This window comes from Triturus cristatus, chromosome 7, assembly GCF_964204655.1.
Source record: "Triturus cristatus chromosome 7, aTriCri1.1, whole genome shotgun sequence".
NCBI classification, from domain to species: Eukaryota; Metazoa; Chordata; class Amphibia; order Caudata; family Salamandridae; genus Triturus; species Triturus cristatus.
The window spans coordinates 954814490-954827916 of NC_140590.1; the positions used below are offsets into that span (position 1 = coordinate 954814490).

The window sequence follows — 13427 nt, forward strand, 5'->3', positions numbered from 1 at the left end:
ACCCAGGAACATTCTCACTTCTCTCTGGGTTTTTGGAGCTTTCATTTCTCTGATTATTTTGATCCTGTCAGTAGTCACTTTTCTCAGACCCTTCTCAATATTATGTCCAAGATAATGCACCTCTTTCTTGCAAAATTCTAATTTGGCTGGGGATACCTTTAACCCTCCATCTGCCAGATGATTCAGTAAAGCTATGGTATCCATTTCACAAGCTTCACGTGTCTTTGATGCCACCAGTAGGTCATCAATGTATTGTACTAGCACTGAGCTTTCAGGCATGATCAGACTTTCCAACGATCTTTTCAATAACTGATTGAATATCGAAGGACTCTCCGTATACCCCTGTGGGATACGACACCATGCTAAAATACGCTGGCCAAACCTAAATGCAAAAATTGGCTGGCTGTCATGATGCAATGGAATTGAAAAGAATGCATGACACAAATCAATCACTGTATACCACTCAGCATCATGTGGAATTTGATACAGAATCACCGATGGATTTGGCACGATGGGACAACATGCCACCACAATCTGATTAACCTTTCTCAGGTCCTGCACGATCCTGAACTTGCCATTAGGCTTTTTCAGTCCCATTATCGGTGAATTACACGGACTACTCAGTAGTTCTCTTAGGACTCCTTGCTGAATCATTTTCTCAATTATAGGAGTTATCCCTTCAATTATCTCTGGCGTCATTTTGTTCTGAGGAATGTTAGGATATGCAATTCCCTCTTTCACTGCAATTTTCACTGGATCTACATTATTCATCAATCCCACATCCTCTCCTGTAAAATCCCAAACTGCTCTTTTCACTGTGTCTCTCAGCACCTGAGGCAGATCCTCCGGATTGAACACTGGAAATGTACCAATTAATTCACTTTCTCTATTTTCTAAAGTCATCCGGTAGAAAACATCATCATCTGGTGTCTCAAAAGCTATTCCATCTGGTGTACAGAAAATTGTGCAGTTCATCTTGCATAATAAGTCCCTACCTAACAGGTTCACTGGGCTTGTGTCACAGACAATAAATCTGTGCATGTCTGAAAATTTCCCTATCTGTACTTTCACTGGTTCAGTAAGACGTGTTCTGATTTGTGTATTGGCTACACCAACTACTTGGATTGCTTCATCCGAGAGAGGAAGATTTCTAACATCTGTTGACCTGACAGTTGATCTTGTCGCACCTGTGTCTACTAAAAAAGTAACACCCTCTTCATTAATTTTCCCATCCACAAATGGTCCTGCCTGGTCTATTTCTAGAGTTGCACCAAGTATGCACTCTTCTTCCTCTCCTCGGCACCGTCAATAATCACCTTCAGACTCACTCCCTTCACTCTTTAACAAGTACTGTTGTACCTTGTTAGTACGTCTTGGTTTGTTTACCTGCTCATCATTGAAGAATCCCGAATCCTGACTGTACTTTTGTACCCCTCTATTCTGCGGTAAAGGTGGTTTTGGCTCTTGATTCTGCTGCTGTCTCACAACTTTCTGCTGTTGTTGCTGTTGCTGCTGGTTATTCCCTTCATTCTGCACCTGTTGATTTAAGGATTTACCCTCATTTAATGGTGGATTAGGACATTCCGACCTCCAATGTCCCAGTTGGCCACAGTTGTGACACGGGAACTTTTTCTTTGCTTCCTCAAGACTTCCCCTTCCTTTACCTGCAAATCTTGGTCTATTTCCTGTATTTTTCCCTGGATTATTTGCCTGTTCCACCAACTGTGCTTCCTGTCTTTCTGCAACTTTCACCTGTGCCCACATTGCTTTTTCTTTCAGCTTTCTTTGTTTTGCTTCAATCTCATCACTGAAATATTTTGCATGTCTCAGAATCTCATCTACTTTCTTACTCTGCCAATCCACTGTGTGTTCACGAATTCTCTCACTAATCTCAGGTCTTAGACCATATACAAATCTGTATACAAAATGACTCAAATCTTTGTCACCCAGATGTTCATCTCCACTGAATTGTTTAAAAGCCAGTATCAGCCTTTCGTAAAAAGCATGAACTGATTCTTTTGCTTCCTGTTGTGTTCGATCTATTTTAACCCAGTCTGTCTCTTTTGGAGGAACTTTACTCTTCAGGTATGCCATCACCTGATCGTACTTCCTCATCACTTCTGGATCTGGTGCCCCTGTTCTCGGATCTCTTGGATATTCCTCACTAGGCCAACTCACAACTATTTTACACTCAGTCCACAAGTCTGCTGGAACAATTATATCAAACAAACTATTCAGGTCAACCCACAGCACTTTTGACAATTTCACAAACCTGTCTACCTGCCTATACCACTCGACGGGCTTTTCTCTCAATCGAGGAAAATCATTCGTAAATGATAAAATATTCTGTCTGGTCCATGGAACATGTACATATCCTCCTCCAGGTATTTCTCTCATGGGAAACTGCTCCACTGGTTTCTCTTTTTCTCTCACTGGAAATGCTGAGTAAGTTGTTCTATCTTCAGATTCATCCCTTTTCTTATACCACCTATCCTTCCACTTTTCCACATCACCCCATCTACGCAATAATGCCACCATTTCTTTAATCTGTCCTGTTCTACCAGAATTATTCAAATTCTCTATGTCCTTCTCTGTGAAATCCATCCTGTACGTTTTCTGTAAAGCCTTTACTTTATCAATGTCAACTCCTTGCTCATTTGCTATCGCTCTTAGTCTATCATGAGTATTTCTTGCTCTCCATGTTATGCTCTTGCACATGAACAATAATTCACCATCATGATGACTTTTCAGGATTTCTGTTGGAACTGTTCCTGTCACAAGCTCTTCTAATTCTATACGTAATTTAACCACATCAACAACTTGTGAATCTTTATCCTTTTTCTGAAGAACCTTCATCCAGTCATTTAGGTCATCAACTGTTATTTCCGCAGTTTTTCTCGCTGAAACTATTTTTTTCTGCGGTTCTAAAATTGGCATCCCTAAACTACTAGAATCACTAACATCCATGAATTCACTACCTGTGTCATGTCTTGTTTGTCTCAGGTCATTTTTCCCTGTTTTTTTACCTGAATCTCCTGAAGGACCAGCTGAATTATTTGCAATATATGGAACTACCAGCCCATTTTCACTTGCTCTCTGTCCGTCAAACATAGGAATTACCGGACCTATAGTAACAGGCACTGTAACAGCTTCCATATTCATCGTTAACTCTCTAATTTTCTCAGTCAGTTCTGTTGTTGTTTTTGCTAATTGTCTGGCATTTCTGGCATTTTCCTCTCTGAAAGAACTATTATTTCTTGATTCAGGTGTCATTTTTTCTTTCTCAACTGTATCTCTTATCGGAGAAACAACTGGTGTACTCTCTTCCGATTCTGATCTATATGGAGGTGGTCTCTTGTACATCATATCATTCAAGACCTCATCCTCAAACTCTCCATATCTTCTCCTATCTGACTCAGAAACCCTTTCTTCTGAAGGAGCCGAAGCTTCAACTGTTCTCATAGGATATAATCCATCAGACATGGTAGCATCTCGCCATCTTTTCATTCGATCCTGATGTGTCTCACGATCATGTCTCCTCCCAAACATATACCTGTACTGACCTCCAGTTCTCTGTCTTTCTCGATTTAATACTTCTTCCCATTCCACTAAAGCCTCGAACTGTGTAGGTCTCGGCTTCGGGTCCAGATGTGCCATCTTTTCCCGTAAATTTCTCAACACGGCCAGATTAAATGAACCATGTTCTGGAAATGCTAGAACACCATCTTCTTTAGTATAGCCAACCCAATTCTGCAACCATATACAGGTATGTAATCCATATTTCGCAACCATAAAAGATGCAGGTGTTTTCGCTGGAGGTAGCAACTCACCCTCTCTTGTCTTAACCTCTTTATCCTTGCTAAACCACTTCTTAACCTTTCCAAAGAACGTCTTTTTCTTTTTCTCTTCTTGATAATACATCTTAGCTTACTCTTATTAAACTCTCTACTTTTTAGGTTGAAAAACTCAATTCTCGCTAATGCACCAGTCCTGGAGCGTCTACGTCACTAAGCAGCTCTTCCAATCCCTGCGCGACTCACACTAACGCACCAATCCTAGCGCGAACCCTATTCTGAATCACTATCCAATTCAGTGCGCGAACCTTCTGACGTCAGTAACCGCTGCAGTCTCTGTCTCCTGTCTCTGTCACTCGTCTACCCCTCCTTTACAAAAACTCTCAGTAGACTTCGTGTGTCAAAATTTCTACAAAATCTATTAGTTACAACATGAAAACATCTCCATTGTCTGCTTCGCTAACCACAGAATAGTAAAAAGAGAGTCTATTTCTCAAGAGTCAACAATTTTACATACATCTCATAACTGTTTCCTCTAGGACGTATCCAAAAGAGTCTTACAATCAATAAATGTATATGCATTCACGCACATTCATACGAGAAAAATATAGTACATGCACACAGAATCCTGTTTCTTGAGAACAGCGCACAATCTGCCTCTGTACAGAATTATATCTCTCAACAACTAAGCAGCTTACCTCTGCTCAGTTCTGCAAACAAGCTCAGAGAATACCTATTACTCCTCCCGCAATAAGCTTTAACGGAAATCCTTACGGATCCCTGGGACTTAAGACCAGAGTTTCACAGATAACCTTCACTACGATACACACTCCTTATATACTAGAAATGTCTAATAGTAACATACAACAATGTCACCGATTCCGAACCCAGACAATGTGAACGCGCAACTTCAATTGTCACACGTAATTCCTTACAATCCCGTCTTTCCCGAGAGCAGCATACCTTCCTCTGCCCTACTACGGAACTGCTTCCAGCTTCCAAGTTCCAGAAGCACTACATATAACTCAACATTACGACTCCAACATTTAGTATTAGTACATATACCAAAAACATCAAAATAGATCAATAATCAATAAGCTAATTTACAAGCAATCTTATCAGATCAAGACAACCATCTAAACCATCCTCTGCTACCAGAGAAATTGATACAGATCAGGGTATCAGAAATATGCCCACTACCACAGATAGAGTAATTTCACAGTTACACGCACATGCATTCATCATACGCTAGGGCCCATTTCACTAACATACGCTCCAATACTCTACCAGCAGCAAACCTGTGGGAAGAAAACTCCTAAAGCACCCTGCATCTATATCTAGGCGATAGGACCAGTTTAGTGGTTGCCTAACATAATATAAACCATCTATAAACAATAATCATAAAGTCTTCAATAAATGACAAGAAAAGAAACAACCAACACCATGTTTAAAAGTTATATTGCTTTATCTAAAATTAGTCAGAGTAAATCAGAATAAATCATTTCTCATAATTACCTATTCTAACTAGTGTCAGAACGGGTCAGGACCAGTCTCTCAGAAAAGTCTTTTCAGGATAAGGTCCTCAGCATCAGTCCTCAGCAACGCAAGTTCACGCAGCAAGGCACCGAAAGAAAGTGTGGGGAGAGCCCTCCCTAAGCTAACATTTTATAATGCAAAATACAATGAAAACCCACATGAATTCAACAAGTAAAATTGTAGCACTGAGCAGAACGAGAAGGAAGGGATGTAACTTTGCAACATCTTGAAATCTCCGCTCAGGAAAAGTCATAATACGCAAACCTCGGAACAGGAACCAAAGATTAGTAACTATTAAAGTTCATTTCCCTCGGCAAACCGGCTTTAGCACAGAGTTCTTTCTGAGGCTCTTTGTTTACCAAGGACAAATCATTTCTTTTGGAGATCCTCCAAACTTGCTGATGTCCTCCCGGAAATTTCCATATAAGGACTATGGTCAGTTGTCTGTAACCGAATTCCAGCAGGGGTCTCCCTTGTCACATCACAGATTTCGCCTGCACCACAGCTCAGCCAGGCTTCAAATCATTCTCAGTCATTTCACAAAGGCCTCCATAGGCCACAATAGACCATCTTTAATTAAAGAGACAAAATAAAGATTACTACATCATAATGATTAAACAGTGTTAACCCCACTAACACCCTTATGTGTATGCATTTATCTAGCTTTGCGACATATAGAGCATTAATTCAGACAGCGTTTTGTGCTCAAAATAAATAGCACACAGCAACGTTTAAACATGAAAACTTGCACGTTATTGTAAATACAAAAACAGCACACGTATGCTAACCCTCATGTAACCTTCTCTTGTGTTAGGACAAACAGGTTGATTAATGGAACGCACTTGCACAAGACAAATAATTAGTTGTTAATTATTAATAAATTAATAAAACGCATAGACATGCCAGAGCTTCAAAAGCCCCAGAATTTTCTAACAGAAAACTCTGCTCCAGCAAGTGCAATAAACTTAGTGATGTGTATGATCTTTATATTGACTGAGTTCAGAATGGGTAATATGGGCATCCTGATGGCAGATGTTTTTGAGGAAGTTTTTATTTTGTTTATTATACAAACGATTGATAGAAGCTGAACAAGCAGATCATCCTGCAGAGAGAGGTGGTTTAGAGAGGATCAAACCGCGAGACCGAGTAGTTTCAGTGGACGTCGGGTGGGTTTTAACTTGTTGGAGATTGATTAGACTGGGAAGATTCAGTCTGTGATGGAGGGGGAGGAAGAGGAGTGGATAGACTGTTGAGGCCTATAGTGAAAAAATGTTCTGAAGGACGGTAGACAAGTCAAGAGGGCTATGTTAAATGATGTATCATTATATTGTGAGGCAGTGATATTCTTGGGGACCTGGGTAAGTGCAGTACGAGTTAAATGGAGACCAGATTAGTGGAGGTCTAACAGGTTGTAGGTGGAAACCTTGTGTATGCACAGAGGAAACTCCAAATGTAGGAGCAGTAAACTAGTAAGTAGGTGTAAGATCTGGCTTGGGACACTTCTTGAGTTCGGGACTGTGACTACAGTGGCTTGAAAACATTTATACGTCATGTGAGAACTGCTTGGCTGAATGTTTGAAGTGAGAGCAGTAGTTAATGTACGTGTGTTTTCTAAAGGTTATGTACTGTTGGCATTGGAAAACAAACTGTATTGTTTACATGTTTGAGGTAACAAGACAAAGTATTTTTTTTGTTCAGTGTATTAATGCCTAAAGACTTAAGAAAGACAACGTCTACGCTTTATGCTCATGAAAAAGAACCTTTTTATGATGGTCAACAAGTGCAATTTGATCATTACGGAAGCAGTTTTAAAAGCCTCTTATTGAACATTGGGCCACGTGATTTAGTGCGTTAGCAAATTCTGAGCATTGTGATCCTAAGAACGGGGAAATGCTTGAACAGGAGTTACATGCACGTCTTAGTAGAGTGAGGTGAGATGGCTTGAAGTGGAGCGGCTGTGCACCTAGTTTCTTTGTTTTAACCCCAGAAAAATTAATCCTCACAGCGGCTTGTTACCTGTAGTAATAGGTCTATAACTCTACTCAGTCAAATGAAAGCAGAATGTTTTTAATTATTGTGGACATTCTTTATGAAGCAAGTTCTAAAACATTCTGTTTGGGCACAAAAGGACATTGGATCTGCCTACTCTGAGGAAATCAATCCTTTTTTTTTAAAACCGATTTTAATTATTAAAATATGTCCTCTCAACATACAGCTATCTATAATACCTTAATGTCTAGGTCCATCCATTTTGTTATAACTTACACTATGTAATAGAAGAGGCGTACTGAATACATTGATATTACCCATTAATTTCAAGCTGCTTTTATTTCTTAATCACGTCTATAAAACATGCTTTAAAAAGTAGATACATTTATTATACACTGCCTGATTAATGTGAGCACTTGGGAGCTGCGATTTAAGGCCTTTGATGGCATTTGTCGCCTCTTGGATACCCTTTTAAGGCTCTTTTCAAATTACTTTTAAAAGGAGCCATGGTTGTGCACGTGGTTGCTCAAAGCGCTCGTTCCAGGGCTGCTGGAGCATTAATGTGCTGGGAGCAGTGCAAAGGTGAACCTACAGCAGCTCACATGTCTCTAGTGCTCTTTTAAAGGGTGACGAGTAAAGGAACATTAACACGTTAAATTGTAGTTGTATTTCCACATTACATCATGCAAGACCAACAGCGAACCCAGAGCCAGGCAAGGTTCCTTCTCAATCAGAAAAAAGGGCATTATGACTCATAACTTGCCTCCTTTACATTCGCTGCTTGTTTATTTGGTAAATGTTAGGGAGACGTTTCCGTTAAAGTTGAAATATTGGAGTGTTCGTTTACAAAAAAGTAATGTTCTCTCTCTGATGACTGAGCTCGCAGTCCAAACAAATGACCTTACTCCCTTTTCCATTATTCAAAGCAAAAATACTACAGTATTGACATTCGGTATATTTGTGTACAAATTTGCTGCGTTTAATGTAATCAGTACCTCCGAAGATGCAAGTCTACAGGAGTAGAGACTTGAATTTGTTAAAGATGTGCATTCATAATACTAACATAAAACAGAAACTGGTGCGCCTTTTTAATTAAAGTGTGATGTTGCAGCACGTGGACTTTTATTAATAGAAACATTTTTTGACTTTCAGATCATGTTTCTGTGGGTTGGGAAGAACTGTGGACTGAGCTTTTTCACTCGCGTTCTCGGGGTACCAAATTATTCATCAATACCGCAGACAATGGTAAGATTTGTATTTGATATTTCTGGAGCGATCTTGTAATTCAAGACGGTAGAGGGTTCAACTGGTGCTTTTATTGAAATCATAGATGACCACAGTTGGTGGTCCCTCTCCAGCCAGCAGAATACTGACCACAGAGAACACCCAACTGTGTCACTAGAACATATGTGACTCAGCATTCTAGGTTTAAAGGAACAAGTGCCCTAAGCACATTAACGCAGACTCCATATATCTTATTAATTTACCAAAATACAACAAGATACTTAATTCCGGTATTTGCCAAACGTAAACAATACATTGAGATAGTTCCTGTTTTTTTTTTGTTTGTTTTTTTGTCTTTAATTAGTAATACTGTAAATGTCCCAAAGCATGCTGCCCCTGGTAACAACACGGTTAAAAAGTCTTTAATTTCTAGGATGTCATGTGTTTCAGTGCTTGATCTTTTGGGTCGTATTGTGTTTTACATCAAGTATTGAATTTGATAAATGAGACTCGCCGCTAACCTGCCCATCATCCTCTGGCGAGTTGTTTCACTGTCCAAAAGTCCCAGGGTGGCAGAAATCAGACTTAAAGCGTCTGGTGAGCTCTGCTTTCAAACGGGCCCGCTCCTGTAACTCATGTGACATCCACATGGTAGCTACTGCCCTTGTATGATATTAGGGCAGGTGGGGGTAGAATTATTCTTGTACTGTCCCCTTCTCTGTCTGCCCCTCATGTCATCCAAGGGCACTGACTGGCTGAGTGGGAGTAGGGTAGACTGACTGGCAGGAGCTGCACCCCTCTGGTGAACATTAGCCACTGGCATCCCTGCTTGGCCCACACTACATGAAGTTCTTCCTACACTCCTCAGGCACCACAGGTCCTGGGTGAGTATAGCACATGTTGTTTTTCTTTTAAATGGCTGAGTGAACTAATACATCCAATGCACAGATGTTTGATCTCCTGGTTACAGGTTTGAACCCCAGCAGTTTCACTCAGCGTAAGCACCACTGAGTGAGGTAACATCTCGTTACATAGCGCCAAAAAGCATCTGGGTGAATGTCCCCTATACAAAAAACACTATGTTACTATGTCTGCCAGTCGCAAAGATATCTTATAAAGTCTACATTTCTATTTTGTTGCAGGCTCATCTTCCTGAACTTGATACAGCGGAATCAGCCAGGATACTAGCTTTCGTGTCCTGGCTGAGAGAGCAGAGGCCATTCTTCCCTACATTGCACATTATACGGTGAGCTGAGTTTTTCATATGTTCATGCATTTCATAGGCTCGGTCATAAAACAGTGAGCTTGAAAACTATCTAATGCTGCTATATTGTTGGGCACGTGTTATACTTTCATCGTCCTGCAGTCACAGCTCCCTTTCAGGTCTGTCACGATACTCAAATGTATGCTTTATAGAAATAAATGTGACTTATTTAGCATAGGACATCTTTCTGACTATCACTGACAGTGAGAAATAATTCAGTCTGGTTTTAGGGAGTCTAAATTGTAATTTCTTCCTAAGCTTGCTTAGGGCAGGACAGAGAGAACTGAGCACTTAATTGATTACTTTTTATTGACATGAGCCTATTTTTCCCCCAGAAACCGAACTGTGGCAGTGCTGTCACCCCACTACCTACATTTCCATCATTGCAAAATTTACTTTGACTTATCTGACTTCACCAAGTGACCCCCCAGCCCCTACCCACTCCAGCCTTCTCCCATCCTCATTCGGGCCTACCCATTGGTTGAGGACACCCACCGGATCTACACCGTATTAATATATATGTACGTTTAACAGAACTTTATAAAACAAAAAAAATCTTTTAGATTTGCTATTTCGCTGCACCACAAGATAAGACCAGTTTACAAAAGGTGCAAGTGTATTGATAAACAATTTAAGAAAGGCGAGGGCCCTCCTTTAGGGGTACGTTGATTTCACACTCTTCGTTACACACTGGTTTGACTCACATTGAGATGAAATTAAACTGAGGTCATTCTTCTTATCCCTGTGATAAAATGGCATTTTTGTGTTTTAAAAGGGATGAGAGTTCGCTGAAACCAAGCTTCCTTCAGAACATGATCGAAGACCGAACAGAGTCTGCCTTATCATACTACGAGTTCCTGCTCCATATCCAGCAGCAAGTGAATAAGTAAACCACTCTAGGGACAGCTTGGCCCTTCTCTGGACTGGAAGTGGACCTTTTGAATTGTCAGCTTTGTGGGCCTCGAGCTATTAATACGATATTTTTCACTGTGATTTCAACAAATTGAAGCAAATAAAGGACCGCGTGAGGACTGAAACGAGCGACTGCACAATATGGTGACTTTTTAAATCAAGGCATAATGGAACAAGCTGGTTACCTTTATCTTGCTGCAAAATATATTTTGATAAAGTTGCTGTATGAATCACAGAAAAATGTCTACTGTAGAGGCGAAATACATTTTGTAAAATAAAGCTCGATCTTTGTTGTTCAAAATGTATATTTTTCTCTTTTTATTTCATTTCCTTTTTATAATATTATTTGGCTGCTAGAAATAACTTTCAGGCCTAGGTAGGTTGCAAATGTTGCAGAGATATTTTAGGCCCACTGATTACCGATCAAGTGAAATCAACGTGACTGACTAGTAAATTCAAAGGTAATAAAATAACTATTGGAATCTGAAAATATAGAAGTACATCAAAATTATGTTTCATGGACATTTTTGCTTCTCTGCACAACTTTTTGTTTGAACAATGTTTTCTGGTTATCATGTGCTTAGAATTTAAGAGGGTTTTTGTTCTGGAAACAGGCCTGGCTTTTGAAATGCGGGAGACATTAGACTTCTCAGTTGTTTTAGGAGCTATTGAACATTGCACTATTCCTAGTGCATTCTGAAAATTATGCAGAAAACAAGACGTGTCTCTTGCAGATTTTTACGATGACTGTTGTAGCATTTTATTTTGCTACAAAGGTGTACTGTGAATTGTGTTCTTGCACCCTCCTTTAGTGAAATACGCAGACTATCTTTTTTATTAAAAAGTAGGGACAATTCCACAGATGCAAATTACAAAACTGCCTTCTTAATTTCCTTTAATTAAACTTGTGGTAGGCTCCATGACTGTACTTCAGAACCTGCTTCAGTTTTGTGAGATCTTGGTTGAGCTGTAAAAGGCCAGACAAGTTTCAAGGATACTGTGGTCGGTGTGCATCTAATGCAAAGGCACAGATGACTTGAGTTGAATGTCTAAAATTGTCATTGAGAGGAATGATTTATTTGCTGTCTTAAAAATTAGTGCAAACCAAATCAATCATTGCAAATGTGAATGCTTATTTTCATGGTTTTTGGAAAGGGCATATTATTTGCATTATTAGCCTTTTTATTTTAGGGAAAAAAAGCCCTGCTTCCAAGGACTACACACTCTGTATGCTTTCGTGAAGCATTTTTATTTTTCATTCTTTTCCTCATCACCCTCTGGAATTTCTTACCTATGCCCAAGCACACGGCCTTTTGTTCTCCATCACACCCCCAACCCCCACAAACAAACATACACACACGAATGTGGGGACCTCTGGGTGCCTCTTATTAAAATTGCACATCTTCACACTTGCCGTTGAAGTAGTTTGTGTAAATAGGGTCAAAGATGTTGAGTCGAAGTGGGAATTCTTGTTGTTTTTGTTGTTAGAAATATAAAAACGTGGTAAAAAAAAATGCCAGGAGCAGATGAACCCTTTTCGGGTAGACGGCTTTTGGATTATTCGTTATATTAGAGCAATCATAATATGACGTTTTCAAATATTTAGTAGTGTTGTCTCTCCCTTCCACCTTGTGTGATTGGTTTGAACTACATAGTACATGACCCCTGTTTACTGCAAACCATCTTCAACATCATTTCAATTACGAGTTTACACCTGCCTTCAGCAAAGTTAATCCGTACTTGGGTTTCAGATGGTCTCGCGTTAATAAGTGTGCTTCACTAGTCAACATAAAAAAAATGTCAAGACCTGTTTTGTTATCAATTATATTGTTGGGCGTGGCTCACCATTTACCTTAGTTTGTTTTCATTACAATGTCATATTTTGAATTACTGTTTAATGCTCTCTCCCAGGTTTGCAGTACTACTACAGTGTAAATGGCTCACCATCTTATAATTTTTCATTAGTTTTATTATAACGGAATTTATAATAATGGGGGGACCATCAAATGTGATTTAACATTTTATCTTCATTATCACAGTTGTAATCTACACAAGAACAATTTAATTTTGTAAAGTAGTGTATAATATTGTAACATTAAATCCTTCTTCTGACAAATCTCTAAGAATACATATAAACCTTTAATGTGATGATAAAACTCCTGCCCATTTTAATCTCTGGAGGCGAGATTTACTTGCCTTTCTTTTTACAGTTTGTAATATTTTTTCCTGTTATATTCCTGTAAAGAAAGTCATTTGTAACACATGCAAATGCTTATTTTATCTGTGCTAATTTATCAAATTTGGCTACTCAATAAAATGAATTGAAAGCGCTTGCACATGTGAAAGTCTTATTCTGTATGGAAACCTGCATGGCAATGCAGATTAAGTTCATTGTGTGATTGTTTACGGGTACACACTGATTTTCTTTCAGAAATGTCAATGTAATTGTTTCAGCACTTAAAACTAAATCCGTTTAACGTGTATTTTTGCTGTCATTCGTTGTATTTGAGGCAGTACCAAATCTCTCCAGTTTAGTCTACTGGGTTATATAGGCCTTTTACTGCACAGTCTGTTTTTCATACAAAGTGTCTTACAACAGGAAGGCAAGCCACACCATTGTCCTGGTCAGGTGGATTTTATGAATCAGACTATATATCTCATCTGTAATTTCAATGGAGCATGCTTGTATTTAGCCTTCCTAATAGCTT

The 13427-nt window shown here is 39.3% G+C and overlaps 1 protein-coding gene across 1 annotated transcript in view; it reads left to right on the top strand.

The window, feature by feature from the left end:
* The window catches only part of SEC24A (SEC24 homolog A, COPII component), a 595056-nt gene extending 582007 nt beyond the window's left edge, over positions 1 to 13049 (top strand). Inside the window, exons 21-23 of the mRNA XM_085617984.1 lie at positions 8472 to 8564; positions 9686 to 9789; positions 10583 to 13049. Of these exons, the coding sequence (XP_085474110.1) occupies positions 8472 to 8564; positions 9686 to 9789; positions 10583 to 10697 (312 nt within the window). The 3' untranslated portion in view covers positions 10698 to 13049. The remainder of the gene's footprint in view (positions 1 to 8471; positions 8565 to 9685; positions 9790 to 10582) is intronic.
* The last annotated feature ends 378 nt before the right edge of the window (positions 13050 to 13427 follow it).